This window comes from Narcine bancroftii, chromosome 4 (assembly GCF_036971445.1).
Source record: "Narcine bancroftii isolate sNarBan1 chromosome 4, sNarBan1.hap1, whole genome shotgun sequence".
Classification (NCBI taxonomy): domain Eukaryota; kingdom Metazoa; phylum Chordata; class Chondrichthyes; order Torpediniformes; family Narcinidae; genus Narcine; species Narcine bancroftii.
Window position 1 is genome coordinate 82,879,993 of NC_091472.1, and position 23,019 is coordinate 82,903,011.

General features: G+C 39.2%; 1 protein-coding gene across 4 annotated transcripts in view; it reads right to left on the bottom strand.

Moving 5' to 3' along the window:
- Positions 1-23,019, bottom strand: part of pcsk2 (proprotein convertase subtilisin/kexin type 2) — a 344,834-nt gene that overhangs the window by 299,627 nt on the left and 22,188 nt on the right. For 3 of the 4 annotated variants that reach the window (XM_069931793.1, XM_069931790.1, XM_069931791.1), the window contains one exon: positions 4,003-4,104. In XM_069931793.1, the coding sequence (XP_069787894.1) occupies positions 4,003-4,104 (102 nt within the window). Of the gene's footprint in view, positions 1-4,002; positions 4,105-10,976; positions 11,060-23,019 lie in introns of those variants that run through there. The other variant, XM_069931797.1, reaches the window with a different exon arrangement.

A 23,019-nucleotide genomic window follows, 5' to 3' on the forward strand; every position in this document is an offset into this window, starting at 1 on the left:
AGAGTTATGGGGAGAAGGAGTGAATTCTGCTAAAAAACCTTTCCATTCCAGATCTTCTTAGATACTCACTCCCACCATTTTTAAATAAATCAATTGACAATCCTATTGTCAGGCACGCTGTTAGAGTTTGGGTGCGGTTTAGAAAATATTTTGGACTTCATGGTTTTTCTCTTTCAAGCCCTATTTTTTCCAATCATCTTTTTCAACCTTCTTTACAAGATCCTGTTTTTCATAACTGGTTTAGATTAGGTATTGGACATTTCAAAGATCTTTTTATTGTTAATAATTTTGCATTATTTGAACAGCTTTCTAAGAAGTTCAATTTACCAATACTCGTTTCTTTCAGGTATTTGAAAATCAGACATTTTCTTCAATTTCAGATATTGGATTTTATTCGGGAACCTGATGCGAATGTTGTTGATGTGTTATTTAGGTTACAACATTCTTGCATAGGTTTAATATCCATTATTTATGATAAGCTGGTGGATTTGAGACATGCCCCTCTAGTAAAAATTAAAAATACCTAGGAACAGGATTTAAACCTTGCGTTAACAGATGAAGTTTGGGATTTAATTTTTATGCTGGTTAATAGTACATCCTTATGTGCCCGTCATAGTTTATTATAATTTAAAGTTGTATATAGGGCTTATATGTCTGAAGTTAAATTACTTTATATCTACTCAGACATTTATCCTTACTGTGATAAATGCAAGAGAAGAGGCTTCTTTAATTCATATGTTTTGGACATTTTCTAGCCTTGGAAAATACTGGAGAGCAGTTTTTAAAACTCTATCTTTAATTCTAAACATAAATTTAGAGCCTAATCCTCTGGTTGCTTTTTTTGGTGCAACTGGAGAAGATGATATTCTTCTAACTCCAATTAAAAGTCTTTTGCATCTCTCCTGGCTAGACATGCAATTTTGTTTAGATCAGCGTCGACACCAGAGCAAATGTTAGAGGGGGGCCATTAGTGTGTTTGGGGGAGGGGACATGGTGCAAGGCTCAAAAACCCACTCATGACTCATGGGGGGGGGTGGTATTGGGAGATGGTTACCATCATCCATCCTTCCAATGTAGGTGCAGAGAGAGCTGCTTTAATGGTATCAAGCATCATTAGCTGCCAGTGACATCGGAGGTGGTGGAGGTGGGTCTGATGGCGAGCATTGGCCGTGACAGTTTTTTTGGGGGGGGAGACACAATGCCGGCGGATGCCTCCCCTTGGCGTCAACCCTGGTTTTAATAGATGTGGCCCCAACCACTCATGCTCAATTCCTGAGGGACATTTTGTCCTACTTAAATTTAGAAAAAGATTCATTATTCAATTAATAATTCAAATATAAGGTTTCAAATGCTACAGGGACCATTCTTAAATTACTTTCATAACCTCTAGACATAAGGTTATTTTTAAATTTTTATATTTGCCATTTTATTTCATGAACCAAATACATATTTTCTTTAGTCATACTCCTTGGGTTCAAAATCAACCTGTATGTGAATTGTTTTTTCTTCTTTATGTAATTTTGATATATGGTTCTATATACTTTATTGCTTGATGAGTTATCTAATTTGTCATGCTATTAATATTATGTATTCCATAAATGTTTCATATATACATGCTTATTTGTGAAAATCAATAAAAACATTTAAGAAAAAAAGACAAATTTTAGCCATTGGTTGTTGTTATCTTAGCTGTCTCTGTCTCAGATCCAATATCCCCTCCTGTTCAGCCTCACATTCACCAAATCTCTTAGTGAAGCACGTATCCCATTCGTTCTCATCAGTGGGCTCTGTTTCAAAGATCCACAAAGACACCAGTACTAATTGTTGTTTCAACCACACAATTGAGAAGAATTACATGTTGCAGACAGGATCTCAACCCCGTAGTCCTGCAGGTTTTCAATAGCAGAGCAGGCCCAACAAGTCTGATGGCCTATTCCTGTTGCTATTTCTTATGATTTTGTTTAGCCTCCACATCCTTCTCCCTAGTGAATATAATTGAAATCTATTTATTTATTTATTTATTTAGGGATCCACTCTATCCCCTCACTCCACACACAAGTTTACTATTTTTCCCTGAAGGGACCCATTCTTTCCTTAGCTATCCTCTTGCTTATAAAACACTTATTAAAAAAATTCTGGGATTCTCCTTAATTCTGCTTGTCAAGGTGATTTAAGGTCCTTTTTTTCTTTCTTTCTTGAACTCTGTCCTGCATCCCGTGTAAACTTCATATGACTTGCTCGACTCCAGATGACTAGCCCTGATATTTGCTTCCTTCTTATTTCTGATCAAACCATTGATTTCCCTTGTTCACTATATCCTGATCTTACCAATTTTGCTTCTTTCCCTTCATTGAGCATGCGGACTTTAAGCCTGTATTATCTCAGATTTAAATGCCTCCCATTTATTACAGGCTGTTTTTATCCTCTAGCTGCTTCTCTCAATCTATTTTCACCAGGTTTTGCCTTATACCGTTGAAATCAGCCCTCCCCATCTTAAGACCTTAATTCTAAGAACCAATTTATTTTAATATGAAATTCACCAAAATACGGTCACTGTTTCCTAAGGTTTGCTCCAGAAGTATTTCCACCATTTGCCCATCCTTATTCCCTAAGATAACACTGAGCACTAGGAGGACTCTGTATTTGTTGTTATAAAAATTGATCTCAAATGAATTGTACAAATTCCATCTAGTCTAAGCGCCTTAAAGCAAACCTATCCCACTCAATATTTGGAAAGTTAAAATCCCCACTACTACAACCCTTTCTTTTTATACCATACTGCAATTTGTATGTATATCTTAACTTACAGTTCTCATTGATTATTGTGAGGCCTTTAGTATCACCTATTAAAGTGATCAGCCCTCTCTGACCATAGGGCTGCACAGTTCAATCCAGCCAGGATATTCTCCCTGATTTCTGCCATATTTATTTTCCTAATCAGCAATATTACTCACACTCTCATTACCCTTCCTCTGTCACACCTGAAATGTTCATGCCCTTTAACATTGAGCATCCAGTCCTGCACTGCCCTCAACTATGTTTCCTCATGTTCAACAATAATACGCTTTCAGCTCATCCCACCTGTGAGCTCCTTTTATATGCAAAGGATTAGGATTTGGTTCAGTATAATATTATTTTAAAAATTAAGTTGGTTTTGGGATGTGGATTCATGAAGAAATTGAAATTTGGTATCCTTACAAACTATTTCCTTTTTGGATTTTTTTTCTTCACAATATCACATCACTGAAAATCATTTAACTAAAAATAAAAATCATTTACAAAAATAATGGATTACACTTCCATTCATTAAAAAAAGGAATAATTGTATTAGATTCTTTTCACATCCTGCTGATGAAAGGCATTGACACAACATGTGTGTGCGAGTGGATTTGTTCAAACACTATCATCAAAACAACATTCTCAGGGTTAGATCCAAATCATCTCAGCATGATGTGGATCTTAAAGGCCAACAAATTTATTGAATGTAACAGAAATATATTGTACGTCAAAGGCAAAAGAAGGTACAGTGACCAATATCCACCAGAGTGTTTCAAAAAAGATCTCAGGCACAGGGAGGCAATTGCCATGAGGCATATGAATGTGGAAATGAATGATCCATTTTATTCCAGTAAACTAATAAATTACAAGTAATTTATTATATTGATACAAATTATTTTGGTTAAGTGCAATCTTGTCTTTATTTAAATGATAGCTTGTAGCTGAATGCAAGTGAGGAAATACATGTCTCTTTATGATGTTAGTAAAACATGGGCATCAAATGCAAGATCTTTGGTTTTCCGATGCAAGGCAAAACTATTCTATTTCTCCCGCCAGACACCCATTCATTGAATGTTAATGATGGGTGCAAAGACTTGATACAAACTCTGCCAGCTGTGTCCCAGTGGTAACTCTGAGTTTGAGAGCTGTCTGTCTGACTTGCCTACCTCACCTTATACCCAGATGTGACCTTGACTACATTTTAACCTTTAGGTTAGTACTTACAAAACGGTGATATTCCACTGATGTTTTGGCTCGACAAAGGCTTAGCCTACGAAAGAGGGGTGGTATGGCAGCAATGTGGTTGAACTGGGGAGGAGATCCTTTCTGAAAGAGAGAAGGAATGTTTCATAAGTTTTGTTAAAGAATAGTAATCGTTTCAATATGGCATGGTTAGCATAGCAGGAGCAGCGCAGATAGCATAATGGTAAGCGCAACGCTGTTAGAGTGCCAGCGATCCGGACCAGGGTTCGAATCCCGCACTGTCTGTTGAAGTTTGTATGGTCTCCCATGTCTGGATAGGTTTCCTCCGAGAGCTCCATTTTCCTCCCACCCTTCAAAACGTACCGGGGCTGTAGATCAATTGGTTATAATTTGGCACCATGGCCTCGTCAGCCAAAAGAGCCTGTTACTGTTCTGTATGTCTAAATTTAAATTTCAATTAGAAAAATAAATTTAAATATTTTTCAGCTCAGGTAAACATCTAATTCATAATATTAGAAACTGAAGCATATCCAGAGACTGGTATGCCGTACTCTCAAGAAGTTTATTGAATTTCCAGTCTATTTTATACATAGTAGATTGTTAAATAGCTCATAAATCTCACAACTAATTTACATCTACAAAACATATTGCAAACCACAAGTTGAATATCAACATTTAGTGTGGAAGTACATCAATTTAAATATTTTTGTAATTCAAGTATTTAACCACTTCTCTTTTAAAGGCTATTATTGATTAAATTTCAGTCATTCTTTCTTTCTATGTCAAATAATAATACTCCCACCCTTTCCTTCTGTTGGCATTGGTATCATTCACTTACAAAGAGACAAATAGTAACTTGGTGAAAATATCTCTAAAAGAGAAATTAAATGCATCAAAATGTTGAACACCACTGTTTCCCCTCAGTTTAGTATCAAGAGGTCATATCTTCTCAAGTTTCCTGCTAACTAAAGCCTCTCAATCCTGGCATTACTTCAGGATCTTCCAATCTTTATCATCTTTCCTAAATAACAATTTATATGATTGGGCCCAGATAAACTTTCAGTGGTATGGAAACAGAACAGTAAGGTGATTCAGATACTGGCAGAGTTTCATTGCATCTCCGTCAGAATTTCCATTGATAGTGGAGAATGGCGTTTAATTCATCTATCCATAAATATGTGATCCCACCTGGGAAAAAGTAGAGAGAGGTTTACTACAATACCTCCCAATATCACATGCCATTTGTATTGCTTCACAGATTCCATTTGAAGTACATATCTATGGAAGTTTATAAGTTTTCTGGCATCTGTGTGAAATAGTTTCTCTCACTGCTTCTATAATCCTTCCAAAATTTATGTTAACTTCATGGCCTCTTGCTAGTCCCCATATACTTGAAAATGGGCCCTTCCAGCTATTCTGCCACAGGCATTTTAATTCTATAAAAATCAATTTGATTTCTGTGCAGTCTTTTCCTGCTTAACAACCCCAGCCTGGACAATACTTCCTCTGTTAAAATGCTAGTCCTAGAAATAGCCTTGCAATTGTTCATTCTACTCCATCTGGTACAAGCACATCCTTTGTATATTTATATACAATTTTTTTTTATAGAGGAGTCAAACATACTGGGGAAAGTGCAGGGAATTTGAGTTCTGTAGATGTGATCAGTAATAATCACATTGAATGGTACTGCAGACACATGGAGCTATATAGTCCACTCCTGCTCCTACCTCATATGTTCTCATTCTGCCTAAGTAGGACATTCCTTAAGAGTGGGAAAAGTTGGCCAGGTTGAAGGAAAAAGAATTAAGTAGGGCAAGGAAAATAAATGAACTCTCACTTCATGTTTTTTTTTGTATTCTGTATTTTCTCATCTCTGTTCCCATCTTATGAGATCTTTGCTCCCAAAACCAGCCCTCTTCCATAGCACTGGCCCTGCTCATCACCTGAGAAAACAAAATTTTGACCTGTAGCTTGGTGTCAGAAATTATTTGAAGTCTGGGTATGTCCCAGCACACACTCACCAATGAGGCAACTGTTTTGTCAATATGCTTATCTGCGCAAATGTCAAAAGTGGCAGCACAAAAGCAAAATCTGCATAGAACTACAATCTAAAAGGTTGTCTGAAGCCCTCCACCTTTAAGCAATGCTGGAAGAAATTTTATCATCCTAAAAAGATATGTCTGAATGAGCTCTAGAACAGCAATACTACTCGATCATTTTGTCACACGTTCAGACATCAGCTTGCATCTCATGAAGGACTAACCAGTTCTACTTCACAACCCCTCCCACCCCCCCCCTGAGGGCATAGATATGCAAATCCTTTTGCTGATGAGCTCCCCATCAGATTCGTTGCAAACAATCCAACACTAAATCCCGTGCTCAATTTATCTTTCGTGACACATCCTTTTAGCCTTTTGTGTTCATCACTCATTAATTAGATTCACTTTTTTTGTCATTGTATCAATAAACCAGCCAATGAAATACAACCAGCATCTAAACAGAAGTTTAAGTTATATACAATACAATAAAACACGCGCAATTAAAACCAACACTTTTCTACAATGAACTTTTAAAAAGTACTGATTTTACAATGTGAGTGGAGCACCATTTAGCACCATGATTCAAAGTTCAACATTGTCACAGCTTTGTCAAGAAAGCCCTTCTTGAGCCTATCAGTGTGCAAGTGAAGGCTCCTGCATCGTCTGCCCGATGGGAGAAGAGTAAATAGTCAGTGATTCAAGTGGATTGCATCTTTGATGATGTTTCTTGCCCTGCTCAGACATCGTTCCCTATAGATGGTAGGCAATGGGATGCCAATAATCTGTTGGGCATTTTTCACTATCCACTGGAGTGCCTTGCGATCTTATACAAGACAATGCCCATAACACACAAGAATACCATATGTTAGCACACTCTCAATTGTGCATGTATAGAAATTCAACAGTATCCTGGGACAGAGGTGGGTCTTCCTCATGCTCCTCAAAAGATAAAGACGCTGTTGTGCCTTTTTAAACAGAACTGAAGAATTCAGGGACCAAGTGAGATCTTCCGGGATAGGGACACCAAGGAATTTAATGCTCAACAAATGTTGCACCGCCACTCCATTAATGTAAATCAGGATGTGAGTGTGGCCTCTGGCAAGCCTGAAGTCCAGGACGATCTCCTTGGTCTTCTGAGTCTTGAGTGTCAAGTTGTTATTGGTGCACCACAAGGCCAGGTGCTGAACCTCATCCCTATAGGCTGTCTCATCATCCCCTTTAATCAGGCCTACCACTGTGGTGTCATCTGCAAACTTGATTACTAAATTTGTACTATATATATGAATGCAGTCGGAGGTTCAATGGGAATACAAAAGGGGATTGGTGGTGATGACGGGAGGCTAGATGAATGGGCTATTAATTGGAAATTAAGGGATTTAGGGTTGGTCAAGAAAAGCATAAAATTAGTTTATTTGCAGATGATGTTCTAAATGTATTTGACAGAACCTGAGACTTCCAAGTGAAAATTACATTTTAATTTGGAAGAATATGGAAAGATTTCTGGCTAGAAAATAAATTGGGACAAAGGTAAAATTATGTCCCTTATGGAGGAGATTATAGTTATTGTCCAAAAAATGCTCAATTTAAATGGTCAAAAGATAGGATTAAATATTTAGAGATTCATGTAGATAATCATTTTTAAAATTTTATATAAATTGAATTATTTGTCATTACTCAAAAAGATTGATTTGAAAAACTGGATGATTTTACCTATAATGTTAGTAGGAAAGGTTAATTTTGTTAAGATGAATATATTCACAAGAATACAATACATTTTTCAAACCTTACCTATATTATTATCTCAAAAGTTTTTTCAAGAATTAAAGAAATATGTCAGGAAATTTCTCTGGAAATGTAAAATGTCAAGAGTTTCTATAGAAAGATTAATGTGGAAATATGAATTGGAAGGCATACAGATTCCTAATTTTAAGAATTATTATCAAGCAGCTCAAATGAGATTTCTCACTTCTTATTTTTTGAAGGAGTAGAAGAAACAGCATGGGTTAAAATAGAATTAAATAAGAGAGAGAGATCAGCAGAGAAATTTATATACAAATGGGATTCAATATTAATAGTTGGTGTTAAAGAAATACCATAATTGAAACACTTGATTACTGTTTGGAACAAGATAAATGAGATAATTGGAATGAAAGGAAGTCGCTCGCCCAAGATGCCTCTGATTTAAAACTATCTTGTATCTTTTTCAAAGGATAATCGAGTTTTAAATACTTGGTTTTGTAAAGGCATTAAAAATATTGAAGATTGTTATGAACAAGGCCAATTGATATTATTTCAACAATTAAGGAATAAATATGGAAACAAATCATACTCTGTTCTGTTATTTTCAATTGAGAGCATATTTAAGGGAAAAGTTAGGTCCAGCGATACTTATAGTGAGGTGGAAACTCTTATTAGGAGGGAAAATACTAAGAAATTTACTTCGGCAATGTATCTTTTATTACAAACAGGAACTCCTAAACATAGAGTTCATAACTTTAGACAGAGGTGGGAGCTGGATTTGAATATTACAATTTATGAGCAAAGATTGTTAGATCTCTATCAAGATTGTATGACAAATATATTACTCTAAGGTATAGACTAGTTCAATAATTTTTTACATCACAAAAATTGAAAAGAAGGAAATCAGATTTATCAGATCAATGTTTTAGGTGTGGTGAGGAGATGGAAACTTTCCTGCATTCAACTCGGTCATGTCCCAAGGAAACGCCTTTTTTGGGTGGACTTAGGGAATTTCCACAAAACTCAGATTTAATTTTATTGGGAAATACGGAAGGAACACGACTCAATTTGAAATTATCAACACACCAAATGAAATTTGTTAAAATACCATTAGCAGTGGCAAGGAAGTATATTGCAGTGACTTAGAATTCAGATTCACACTTGGGTATGGGAAGATGAAATTCAAAGTTGTATCCCCTTGGAGAAAATTACATACAATTTGAAACCCGTATATGTAAATTTTAGGCATAAGTATGTAGTGATGTTCTTCCTGCCTCTCGAGACCTGTGTTAATCTTCTTCCCTAATTTGATCATATACATTTTGCTGGAACCCTGTGTGTTGGAAATCAAGCTTCTGTGCATTCCATGATGTCTTTTTTCTTTATATTACTCTATTTCTTTTTTATATACAAATTTCTTTAGGGGTGGGGAAGTTTAGGGATGGAGGGTTTATAACCATCATGTAATGATTGAAATTCTCTTAAATTTAAATTCCTACTGTTTTATATTAATTGCTTATTAAATACATGTATAGAAAATTTTAAAATAAAATATTCAAAAAATGTGTGGTGGAAATTGTGCTGACTGGCTGCATCTTGATCTGGTATGGGGACACCAATACCCCCAGAACATAAAGTCCTGCAAAACGTAGTGGAAACAGCCCAGGACATCATAGGCAAACCCCTTCCCACCATTGAGAACATCTATGGCAAATGCTGCCGTCAGAGAGCAGCAGCATTCACGAATGATCCCCACCACCCAGCAAATGTTCTATTCCCTTAGGAAAGAGCTATAGGTGTCACAAAACTTGCACCATCAGTTTCAGGAACAGCTGCTACCTCTCCAGCATCAGACTCCTCAACAATAAACTCAATCAGGGACTCATTTAATGACTCTTGGCACTTAATTTATTTTCCCTCTCTGTTTACATTTCTTTATTTGTTTACATGTATACTCTGTTCAGTTTTTTTTGCACTAGCCTCTCCCACAGGAAAAAGTATCTCAGGGTTTATTGTGATGTCACATATGTACTCTGATAATGGCTGCACCATTTCATCGGATGCAAGGATCGACAATGAGATAGACAACAGACTCGCCAAGGCAAATAGTGCCTTTGGAAGACTACACAAGAGTCTGGAAAAACAACCAACTGAAAAACCTCACAAAGATTAGCGTATACAGAGCCGTTGTCATACCCACACTCCTGTTTGGCTCCGAATCATGGGTCCTCTATCGGCATCACCTACGGCTCCTAGAATGCTTCCACCAGCGTTGTCTCCGCTCCATCCTCAACATTCATTGGAGTGACTTCATCCCTAACATCGAAGTACTCGAGATGGCAGAGGCCGACAGCATCGAATCCACGCTGCTGAAGATCCAACTGTGCTGGGTAGGTCACGTCTCCAGAATGGAGGACCATCGCCTTCCCAAGATCGTGTTATATGGCGAGCTCTCCATTGGCCACCGAGACAGAGGTGCACCAAAGAAGAGGTACAAGGACTGCCTAAAGAAATCTCTTGGTGCCTGCCACATTGACCACCGCCAGTGGGCTGATATCGCCTCAAACCGTGCATCTTGGCACCTCACAGTTCGGCGGGCAGCAACCTCCTTTGAAGAAGACCGCAGAGCCCACCTCACTGACAAAAGGCAAAGGAGGAAAAACCCAAAACCCAATACCAACCAACCAATTTTCCCCTGCAACCGTGTCTGCCTGTCCCGCATCGGACTTGTCAGCCACAAATGAGCCTGCAGCTGACGTGGATATTACCCCTCCATAAATCTTCGTCCGCGAAGCCAAGCCAAAGAAAAGAAAACTCTGATAATAAATCTGAAATTTGAAATAATAGTTCAACTTCAAAGAGAAATTCACACAAAGGAGCATTAGCTCTTTGGAATCATCATACAGACCAAAGAAAAGTATAATTTATGATCTTTGTATAATCCAAAAATTATCCATAATTGGCGAGAGAAAATTAGAACATAGAACATTCGGCCCAGGATGTCGTGCTGACTTTTGTAAACCTACTCCACAACAATCTAATCCTTCCTTACCTCCATTTTTTTTCTTACATGTGTGTCCCGATCCTAGATACTTTTAAATGTCCCTATTCTACTTGCCTCCACCATCACTTCCAGTATTACAATCCAGGCACCTACCATTCTCTATGTAAAAAACAACTACCTCTGACATCTCCCCTAAACTTTCCTCCACTCACCTTAGATAAATGTCTTCTAGTATTTGCTAATGTCAGCCTGATGTGACAGTTGCTGGCATTACTCCTGTCTTGCCTCAGATAGAAAGGTTACTAAAGGAGTGCCCCCAGTAGAGCACTATGAAGACATCCATAGACATCCATAGAATGGATATCTCACCACCTGAAAAAGAATCCTTGTTAGTTTTAGCACACTCCGTGAACCTTGATAGGATTTTGAACAGGCTGCTATGAGCATTCCTGAGATCAGCAGGGGATCTTTAAATAGACACAAAAGCATCAAGATAACACCTCCTAGTTGTACTGCTGGTGTTCAACAAAGGTGGTGAATTGTGTCATAAAGCTTTAATTTATGTCAGTCAGGAGAAGGCATGCACTATGTAACTTGTGATGTCATGAGGTGTATGACTGACATCAGCTAAATTAAGGTGATTTGCTCAAGGAAATGCACAGACCAATCTGGAAACTATTGTAGCATTTTACCCTAGGGTAAAATCAGTTCTATCAATGAACTGCACATGAAAATTAGGTGCTACTGAGTGCAATTTCTTGGCTTATGTTTCATTGCTTGCATTTTTAAAAAAAAACTTGCAAAGTTTTTGGCCAATTCAATTTTGCTTCTATTATACATTGAAGGCACAAAATATAACCAATGCACAACAGATATGGGCCTTCAAAAAGTTCAGAGGCTTTATGATTCCCATTTGAGTTTTAAAAAATCATTATTTGTGGTGATACAACCACCTGACTGTCTGTGTCTGCCTGCGCCTGTCTGCATTCCAACCTGCCTACTGCAGGGGGAAACCCACTGTACTTACAGGGCGGTAACCTGGGAGAGTGGCTCCACCTACTCCCTGCCAATCACTGACACTGTATAAAGGCTCACACCAGCCCTTGTGTAGACAGTAGAGAACATGGAGCCAGAAGGGATGCTGAACCTTGTGTACAAGTTTTAAGCTAATTAAAGCCTGTAGTACAGCCTTCGTAGTTTGATCTTGTTTGTCTCAATGGATGGCAAAGAGGTGGATCTGCTTTAACATTTTACAAATCCACCCAGTGTTTTGTACTAGATTCAAACCACGTGCATTAGATCCATTGCACCAGGGTAAGTATAGACATGTTGTTTTTCTTTTACAAATGGCCACACAGAATAGCTCAAAGGGTTAGGTAGAGGCATAAATGTGAAGAATGAATGGAATCTGAATAATCTCAAACCATCTAGCTCAGTGGTTCTCAACCTTTTTCTTCCCACTCACATACCACTTTAAGCAATCCCTTACTAATCACAGAGCACCGATGGCATAGGGATTACTTAAAGTGGTATGTGAGTAGAATGACAAAGATTGAGAATTACTGATCTAGCAAGTAAAATAATCCAGTTCAGAAATGTAAGTCCAATGGCTGGGTGTTTTACTTGCTTTTTAACAGTATCTGGTGGTAACAGATAGGGTAGCACTCAGTTTAATTATCATGTGCTGACTCCCAAAAGGGGACTGTTACTTAACACTTGACAACAGAAATACTATGGACCAGACTTTATTTTTGTCACCCATAAATGGAATATTATCTGCCAGTCCCTTCATTTTGTAAATAAGTGACAGTGTGGAAATAATGCTCACTTTTTGTAAATTTGATGGCAATGTGCAGGAAGGAAAAATTCCCCTCAACTTACGAATTGCTTTTGCACATAGATTGTCATTTAAACTCACTCTCATAAGTTCCTTTAAAATATAGAAATGATTTGGATTCAAAATAACTTTCCTGAACATAAAACATCCCAAATTACTTTACAGCTCAGTGTAAAGCTTTCTGCACCCTCAATCATCAAACAAAGTGATAGAAGATTATTAACTACTGTCAATGAAGACAAGATATCATAAAAATTATTTGTTTTATCAACTGAACACTGGAGGCCTGATTAGAATGAAATCTTGGAGCTTTAAACTCACTAAAATAAAAACATTGGTTCTGAAGTTCATAAGATTTTGAAGGAGACAGACAAAATTGAACCAAACCTGTGTTCTCCAAGGAATGGGAGTACCACAGAGGACTCAGACCCGTTTCTGCAACATTTATTTGTACATGAAATTAACCCCTATTTGTCCTTGGTAGAGAATCATATGTCAAGCTATGCAGGCTGAGATTAGGATACAGATAAAGAGCAGCAGAGTTAGTGCAGTGGTTAGCACAATGTTATTACTGCACCAGGGTCCTGGGTTCAAATCCATTGTGTGGTCTGTAAGGAGTTTGTACATTCTCCCTGTGTTTCCTCCAGCTGACTGGTTTCCTAACATATTGCAAAGACATATAGGGGTTGGTAAATTAATTTGTCACATAGGGCATATTTGGCAGGTGCTGGCTCATGGGCCAGAGGGCCTGTTACCTTGCTTTTTTCTAAATTAAAAAAAAAAGTTGTTTCAGAGCAATATTTCATAAAGGAACACCTCGGATAAATTGAAAATCAAAAAATGTAGATCATGGAAATCTAAAATAAAAAGGAGAAAATGCTGAAAAAAGCTCAGCAGATCAAACTGCATCCATAGATGGAGAAACAGCTTCAAAAATCTTGCAACACAGAAAACAGATAGAAATCCAACTGAAATTCTTCAGTTTCCCACAGATGGAGCCTGACCTTCAGAATATTTCTAGTTTTTTTTTGTTTCTCACCTTAAGTGGAATGCTCTAATTGCAGGATATGGGAAATCTAGGAGAGCACAATTGTCCCTGATGACTACACCTGCAAGAGATGCATCCAGCTGCAGCTCCTGACAGATGGGGTTAGGGAGCTGGGTCAACTCTGGATCATTTGGGAGGCAGAGGGGGTGATGGACAAAAGATATTGGGAGACAGTCACACCCAAAAGCAAGAGGCAGGTAACTAGTTAAGTGTTAAAAGAGGGAAGGGGAATAGGCAGTCAGTACAGAGAACTCCTGTGGCTGTTTCCCTCAACAATAAGTATACTGTGGAAGAGGATTATCTACCAGGGACAAGTTATTGTGGTTAGTGTGGTGAACTGTTGTTTACTCATTTATCTGGCTCTGCCCCCTTGCTGTAACTGTACTGTGGCTCCACACACTTGACCCTGTATAAAGGCTTCAACGCTATAACTCCTCCCCCAAAAGCCTGGGTCACAGCATGAGATACACTTCAAGTTTATTGTTAATAAAAGCCTTTTGTTCTTTAACTCCAGTCTTTCAAGTTATTGATAGCCCTTCAATTTTATTCACAATTTTATTTTATTCCCTTAACGGCAAGGCCAGTAAACTATAAAGACTCCCTAACCTCAAAATCCCATTTGGTTGAGATCCACATCTACTCCACCTTGATGCTGACCATGCAGACCTATATGGACTTCATAATGCTGCAGCTCTGCTTGCCAGGGTTGGACTTCCAGGGCCACCTCAAAAGTGTTATGATGTAGTATGATGGCTCTTTGCCCTCCCTCACAGACTACAACCCACCGTTCATAAGCTGGCCACCTTCCCCTCCATCTGCACTATTCCCCCACTACTGGCCAACCTGCAATAGTTAGGCAGTGTAGCACTGGAGGCATTACCTGGCTGGCAGACATTTTACCCTGATCACAGATCAACGAGCCATGGCATTCATGTTTAACTATAAACAGTGGGGTAAGATAAAGAATGACAAGATTCTGAGGTGGAGGATTGAACTATAACTACGACATCTTGTACCAAGTGGGGAAGCTCAACGAGCCCCCAGATGCCCTGTCCCGAGGGACATGTGCCAACTTACAGAAAGACTGCCACAAAACCTTCCTCAATTACCTCTTCCACCCAGAGTAACAAGATTTTTCCATCTCATAAAATCTCAGAATCTACTGTACTCCATTGGGGACATCAGAGATATGACTAGGGTCTGCCGGCTCTGCGAGTGCAAACTGCACTTCTACCAAGCAGACAGGATGCACCTGGTAAAAGCTACACAGCCTTTCGAACACCTGATCATGGACTTCAAGGGCCCCCTCCCTTCCACCATGTGTATTTCCTCACAAACATCAATGAGTATTCATGTTTCCCCTTTCCCATCCCCTGCCCAGACATGACCATCACCACAGTCATCAAGGCACTGTGCAACCTTTTCATCCTGGGAAATCTGTTGTAAATCCACAGCGACTGGGGGTCTTCATTCATGAGTGACGAGTTGCACCAATACCTTGCCGGCCAAAGGTATCACCACCAGCAGGACCACCAGTTTTAACCCCCAAGGGAACAGCCAGGTAGTGAGGGAAAATGCCACTGTGGAAGGCCATCCTCCTCGCCCTTAAGCCAACAGGAGCACCAGTCCCTCACTAGCAGAATGTCCTTCCCGAGGCGCTCCACACGATCAGGTCACTTCTATGTTCTGCCATCATGCAAACCCTCATGAAAGAATTTTCTCCTTCCCCAGGAAGTCAGCGTCGGGGACCACCTTGCCATCCTGGTTGACATCCCCAGGGCCGGTCCTATTATGGAAGTACGCAAGGGGGCACAAAACTGACCCACTGATTGAAAGGGTTCAGCTTCTTCAAGCAAACCCCAACTATGTATACATGGCCTACCCGGATGGGTGCAAGGACACTGTCTCCATCCCAGATCTCGCGCGTGCAGGGGCCCCTGAGGAGTTTGACCATCAAACAGCACCCTCCCCTCCCATGGTGTGTTGATATGACCACTAGCCTACTGCAGGGGGTGACCTCTGTACCTCCAGAAAAAGGCTGATTCTATCTAGCCGGCTGTCAACCAACCGACCTGAATATAAAACTGAGCCAGCCCATCCTGGGCCAGTCACTCATGCAGCCATCAGGAGAGAAACTGGTGTACAGACTTTAAATGGATTAAAGCCTGTTGCATAGTCTTTGCTGAGTTTTGTGCTTGCTTGCTGCACTACACATGGACACACACTATATACCATGGCACCCTAGCCCCACCCCCACCCAAGTCACTCCAGTCGAGCCACCATGCACCTAGCAAGTCGACGCAGTGCTGGAGGTCCAGGACTCAACAGCAGTCCTGGAGGTCTAGGTCCCAGTAACAGCCCAGCAACCAACTCTCCGATGGTCGCAATGATAAACCAGGCCACAGACACTCACCCTGTAAGAACCTCTGCCCCATTTCACCCTGCTGAACAAAATCAATAAAAGCAAGGGGTGAATCTGGTGAACTGCTATTTACTCATTTATCTGGCTCTGCCCCTTGCTGTGATTGTATCCGTGGCTCCACACACTTGACCCTGTATAAAGGCTTCAACGCTATAACTCCTCCCCCAAAAGCCTGGGTCACAGCCTGAGATACACTTCAAGTTTATTGTTAACAAAAGCCTTTTGTTCTATAACTCCAGTCTTTCAAGTTATTGATCGGGCTTCAATTTTATTTTTACTCCAATGATAGAACAACTCTTGAAGCCCCAACAAAATGGAGATTGACCCATAATTGCCAGAAGCTTCAGACAGTTTTGAATTCCAGTCTTTTAAGTTTTTTTTTTAAATTTTTTATTTTTCACACCATAAACCACATTAACCATGATACATACTTTTTCCTTTTCAAATATATACAGTGCCATTTTCTCCCCCCCCCCACTCCTCCCATCCCACCCTCCCTACCTCCCCCCTCCCGTCCATTTAAAGTACAAAATCTAGGATACATTAAACCAGTCAAACAATGTTGTCATTCAATAAAAATAAACAAGAAATTCCACTGAGTCAATTCTTTTAATTTCCTTCTCCTTTCGTTAATTTAGGTAGTGAATGTCCCCGGTAGGTTTTCGCTATTGTGTTTCATGTAAGGCTCCCATATTTGTTCAAATATTGATAGCAGTTCGGTCAGGGCCCTGGCAAAGAAGCTGGCCCTTTGGCTAAGGGAAGTGAGTTGGGGGAGGGTGGGGGGGGGGAGAGAAAGAAGAGAAAAGAGGAGAGCTATGGTGATTGAGGATTTGATAGTTAAGCAAATACAATAAAACCCCTGGTATCTGGAATTCAAGCAACCGCCAAAACACTGAGGAAATAAATTTTTAAAATGAAAGTAAATAAGAATAAAATAAGTACATTTTAAATTGTAAATGTTCTTTGATGAAAACTTTGGTGAAGATGGGAGCAAGTATTCAGCCAGCAGAGTGTCTTAGTCATGCTTTGCTCATAGCAGCTGCTTGAATGAAATTTGAATAAACGTGTTTGAATAAAATGGTAAAAACACTGAAATGCTGGAGGAACTCAGCTGGTCTTTTCAGCATCTATAGGAGACAAAGATATATTGCTGACATTTCAGGCCTGAGCCCTTCTTCAAGGGGTTGCTCTGCCACATGGAATTCTGGGAGGGCAGATTCACCATCGCTTTTCCCCCCCACAGTCTTTATAAATTGTGTGTGATAGCACTACCAACTATCCCATGCTGTTTATAAATTGTCTGCTATTGCCATTACTGCCAGCACTTTCCCACAGTCCCTTATATAGGTCAGCAGAATAACAACGGGGGCTGAAGGGCTCATATCGTGCTGTACATAAAGACTAATTATATTATAATTAGGCATAATAAATTATGTTCAAAGAGAAGATCATAATACATTGATCAGGATTTAGGGCAGGTCCACCATCACTTAATGCATCATTACATCACCGGTAGAAGGTAGAACAGTCCTAACCCTGGGGATGTCTTCTTCCAAGTGTGAACACGTTTAGTGTCCCAGTTAAGAGTGGTCAAGTGCGAACAGTAAAAATCCCATTCCTATTCCAGGATACTGAAAGGCTGAATTAGTGGGATGCAATTGTAAAAGGGCTTATTTCAATCCAAGAAAAATTTGAGGAATAAAGGAGATGAACTTAGAGCATGGATCAGGACGTGGAATTATGATGTTGTGGTCATTACAGAGACTCAGCTGATGCAGGTACCAGGGTTTAGATGTTTTAACAAGGAATAGAATAGATGGGGGGAGCGGATGGGTGAGTATAAAAGAAGGGGAGAGTAGTATTACTGGTCAGGGATAGTATCACAGTTGCAGAAAAGAGAGGACACTGAAAAGGGAGTGTCTACAGAGTCAGTGTGGATGGATGTTATAAATAGGACTAGTCAAGGCCTTAAATATCCCTCAGGAGACTGAATAACAAATAAGTAGACAGATTTTGGTATGGAGCAGAAATAACAGGATTGTTGTTGTGGGAAATTTCAACTTCCCTGATATTGACTGACAGCTCGTGACTGCAAGAGGGATGAATGGTGTAAAATTTGTCAGGTGTGTCCAAGAATGATTCTTTACACAGTATATGAACCAGCAAAATAGAGGCCATATTGGATTTAATACTGGGTAATTAACCAGGTCAGATGACAGACCTCTTGATAGGGGAGTATTTGAATGATTATGTCTGGACAAAGATAAAAGCAGACAAAATAGTAGTGTTTAATTGGGCTAATTACAATGGGTTGAGACAGGAACTAGGGAGATAAATTGGGAACAGATGATCTCAGGAGAAAGCACAGAAGTAATGTAAAGGATGTCTAGGGACCACTTGCGCGAGGTCCTGGATAGGTTTATCCCATTGAAACAGAGAAAAAGAGATAGGAGAACGGAACTGTGGTTGGCAAAACATGCGAGGCAACGAATGAAGAATAAGAAGGAAGCATACATTAGACTTAGGAAGCAAAAAAAAGGAAGGGTTAATGAGAATTATACGGTAGCCAGGAAGAAACTTGAGAAAGGATTGGGAGAGCTGAGGGGGGAGGGGGGGGCATGAGAGGGACTTGGTATGTAGGATTAAGCAAAACCCCAAAGCCTTCTCTGCTTGCGTGAAGAACAGAAGAATGACTAGAGTGAAGGTAGAACCACTAAGGATAAAGGAGGCAATGTGCCTGAAGACAGTCTAGATTGGAAAGCTCCTAAATAAATACTTTGCTTCAGTATTCACCACAGAAAAGGACCTTGGACAAGGTGAGGTCAGAATAGAACAAGCTTATGTGCTGAAAAATGTTGAGATTAAGAAGTCTTAAAAACATTAGGATTGCTAAATCCCTGGGACCAGATGAGATATACCCCAGGTTGCTATTGGAAAGGAGGGAAGAGATTGCTGGGCCATTGGCGATGATCTTTGTATCCTCATCGCAAGGGAGGTGCTGAGATTGGAGAATGCCAATTGAGGTCCCCTTGTTTAAAAAAAAGTAATGAGGAGAATCCGGGAACTGTAGACCAGTGAATCTTACAACAGTGGTGAGCAAACTATTGGAGATTATTCTTATGGACAGAATTTATGAGCAAGTACAATCTTCTTGGAGATAGTCAGCATGGCATTTGAGGGGAAACTCGTGCCTCATGAGCCTAAATAATTTTTTTTTGCAGGTAACAAAATAAATTGATAAAGGTAGGGTGGTAGATGTGGTGTATATGGATTTTAGTAGAGACTCATTCAAAAAGTCAGGAGGCACAAGGTCCATGAAACCTTGGCTGTGTGGATTCAGAATTGGCTTGCCTGTAGAATTCATGGACGTCAGTGACTAGTGTAGTTCTGCTCTTTGTGATTTCTATAAATCACCTAGATGAAGAAGTGAATGGATGGGTCAGTAAGTTTGCAGATGATATGAGGTTGGAGGTGTTGTGGATAATGTTGAAGATTGTTATAGGTTACAACAGAATATGGGCAGGATGCAGAGTTGGGTGGAAAAATGGCAGATGGAATTCAACTCAGAAAAGTGTCTGGTGATGCATCTTGGAAGGTCAAACTTGAAGACAGAATACAGGTTAATAGTAGAGTACTTCACAGATTGGAAGAACAGAAGGATCTTGGAGTCCAAATCCATAGATCCCTCAAGGTTGCCATGCAGGTTAATAGGATAGTTAAGAAAGCCTATGGTATGCTGGGCTTCATTCATCATGGGATTGAGTTCAGGAGTCATGAGTTAATGTTGTAGCTCTAAGTCTCTTGTGAGACTAAACTTAGAATATTGTGATCCATTCTGGTCACCTCATTACAGGAAAGCTAAGGACAGGATAGAGGAGGTTTATCAGATGTTGCCTGGATTGGAAAATGTCTTGTGAGGAAAGGTTAGCAGAGCTATGACATTTCTCGTAGGAGTGAAGAAGAATGAAAGGTGACTTGATAGATGACTACAAGATTGAGAGACATAGACCAGGTAGAAAGTGATCACCTTTATCTCAGGGTGGGAGTAGCAAGCACCAGAGGACATCTGTATAAAGTGAAGGGAAGAAAGTTTACAGGAGATATCTGGGGCAAGTTCTTTTTTTAAAAAAAATTTGTGGGAGCCTAGAATGCATTGCCAGAGGTAGTGGTGGAAGCTGAAACAACAAGAGCATTTAAGTGACTCTTAGACAGGCTCATGGATGAAAGAAAAATAGAGGGTTATGAGCTATCGAAGGTTTAATTTTTTGGGTTAAGTATATACAAGTTGGCATAACATCATGGGCTGAAGGGCCTGTATTGTGCTATAACGTTCTATGTTCTATGAATGTGGTGTCCAGTAACCAACAACTTTTACGTCAAGCTGCATAGTTTACAAATGCCCAGAGGAGGTTAATGGAATATATACTTTGAGAATTGCATTTGGCAGTGAGTCATGGAAGCATAACATTTCGCCTGATGAAAGAACCACAATATCCAGGGCCCACAATACTTCATCGGTCAGGTAGTTCAGGAGGACAAGACTACCAGCCCCAATGTTGACAACATTTTAGAGAAACACAAATGAGAGTGACCTGACTAGCTACATCATTGCATGGAAAGGTAGCTGCAAAACATCTGATCAGAAGTCGATACAGAGGTTCATCAAAAATGGCCAAGAATATCAATGAGGTCTTCCTTTCCTCTATTGACAACATTTACTGTGAGCATTTCTTAACTGGGGGGGGGTCAAAGAATTATGGAGGACACTTTCCATGCAGCACTTAGTTTCTTTGACCACTACCATCAAGGACCAGGCACAGGAGCATCAAAATCAGGACTGCAGGCCATGAAATTAATGAACAATATCCTCTAACTGAATAAATCATTCTAAAATATTTATATTTTTTAATTGTTATTTTCATGTATATATGTAATTATTATTTGGTGTGTGTGTATATGCGTGTATACTGTGATCCAAAGAAATGCTGTTTTACACACATATATACATGTATATATAGACAGATGATAATAAATTAATCTGAACTTGAATAGGAAAAATAATCTGATAATTTAAAATTCTGTATTCTCATTCCTCCAGGGAGTGAACTGTACTCAAAGGTTTTAAATTTTTAATTCTAAATGTTAATTTTTCAACCTTTCCTCTTCCCCTCACTTCATCAAATCATCTTTCCCTGTATTATTTCTTCTTTTCCTCCACATAATTTGAATTTGCTATTCTTCTAAGTACTTCTTTGATTTACGTCAAGCATTAAATTTTATTTGTTTAGCAGATGGACATAAACACTGAGGACACATGTAACCCTGTTACCCTTGCCACACTGTTACTATATCACACTCCCAGAAGCTTAAAGGAATAAAGTTTGTTTGTGCCATTTCCACTATCATCAATCTTTCCTTCCCTGTTAATATAAACAAAGTGGAAGGCAATAATATTCCTAATTTCTAATTTTATTAATTTTGAGAAACCAAGTTGCACTGTAATATTTGTAGATTCTCTCACATCATTCCTATTACCATGAAAACTTTTCAAGAATGTTACAGCTGCTTCTTTTTGGCCTATCGCACTGTTTGTTTTCTGTTGGAAATGCAAAATATTTAAATGCTCCGCTGGATTAGCATGTCCAGTGCAGGACATCACACTTGGAAATGATGCAGAGGAGATTTACTACAATAGCTAATGCAATCAAAGCTTCAATTTGTCTTCTCTGCCAGTTCCACATCCACTTCAATTACCCAATCTTTCACAAAGTACCTGCTTCCTCTTCAAGCACCTCCTGTGATCTAGCTTCCACTTTCTCACTTTTGAAGGGAGAAAATTCTAGATCAGTGGTTTTCAATCTTTCCACTCACATACCACTTTAAGTAATCCCTATGCCATAGATGCTCTGTGTTTAGTAAGGGATTGCTTAAGGTGATATGTGAGTGGGAGAAGAAAAGGTTGAGAACCACTACTCTAGACCTGATTGTTACTGAAATACTTTGCTTGAGAAAAATTGTCATTGGCCCATTTCCTTTGGAGTTATGAAACCCTGCACATAATAAGCAAATTAGGTATCATTAAAACCGTGGTTTTCAAACCTTTTCTTTCCACTCACATACCGCCTTAAGCAATCCCTTACTAATCATAGACCACCTATGGCATAGGATTACTATGTGACTGGAAAGAAAAAGTTTGAAAACCACTGTTCTAGATAATCACGGCTCTCTGTGACAAATTTGTCTGCACCTCAGATTTAAATAACAATCTCCCATTGTTCAAGACTCTCCAACTTGTGAAAACATCTGAACATCTCCCTGTCATATTCCCTTAATCTTATATTTCAATAAGATCATTCATCATTCTTCAAACCTTCAAATAATGCATTCTAAAAAATCTTTTTTTAAAAAAAATCACATCCCAGGAATTAGCCATGCGACTCTCTTCTGGTCAGTCTCCAATGCAAATTTATCATTTATTAAATAAAACTATAGACATTATAATCAGACATGGCTTCTCCATGTCTGATTACTACTTTATTTCTAAACTCCAACCCCCTTGCAATAAAATTCAATGTGCCACTTGCCTTCCTCACCACTCGCTGTATCACATTGCTAACTTTTCATGATTCATGCACAAAAGTTCCTATATCCTTTATACTCAACTCATTGACAGTCTCTATCTATCCAGAGAACAGTCTGCCTTTTGGTTCCACTTACTGAAGTTCATGACCTTAAACTTTTCTGCATTAAACTCCATTTTCCAAATTTTCACCAACACATCTATATCCTGCTGTGGAGTACAAATATCCTCATCACAGCAGGCCGTCTCACATATTTTCAGGTCATCCACAAGCCTGAATACTTGTCCACACCTCAATGCCACTAATATTGATTAATAGTTGATGGCCAAGAGCTGATTCTTGGCACACTCACTAATTACATTCTTCC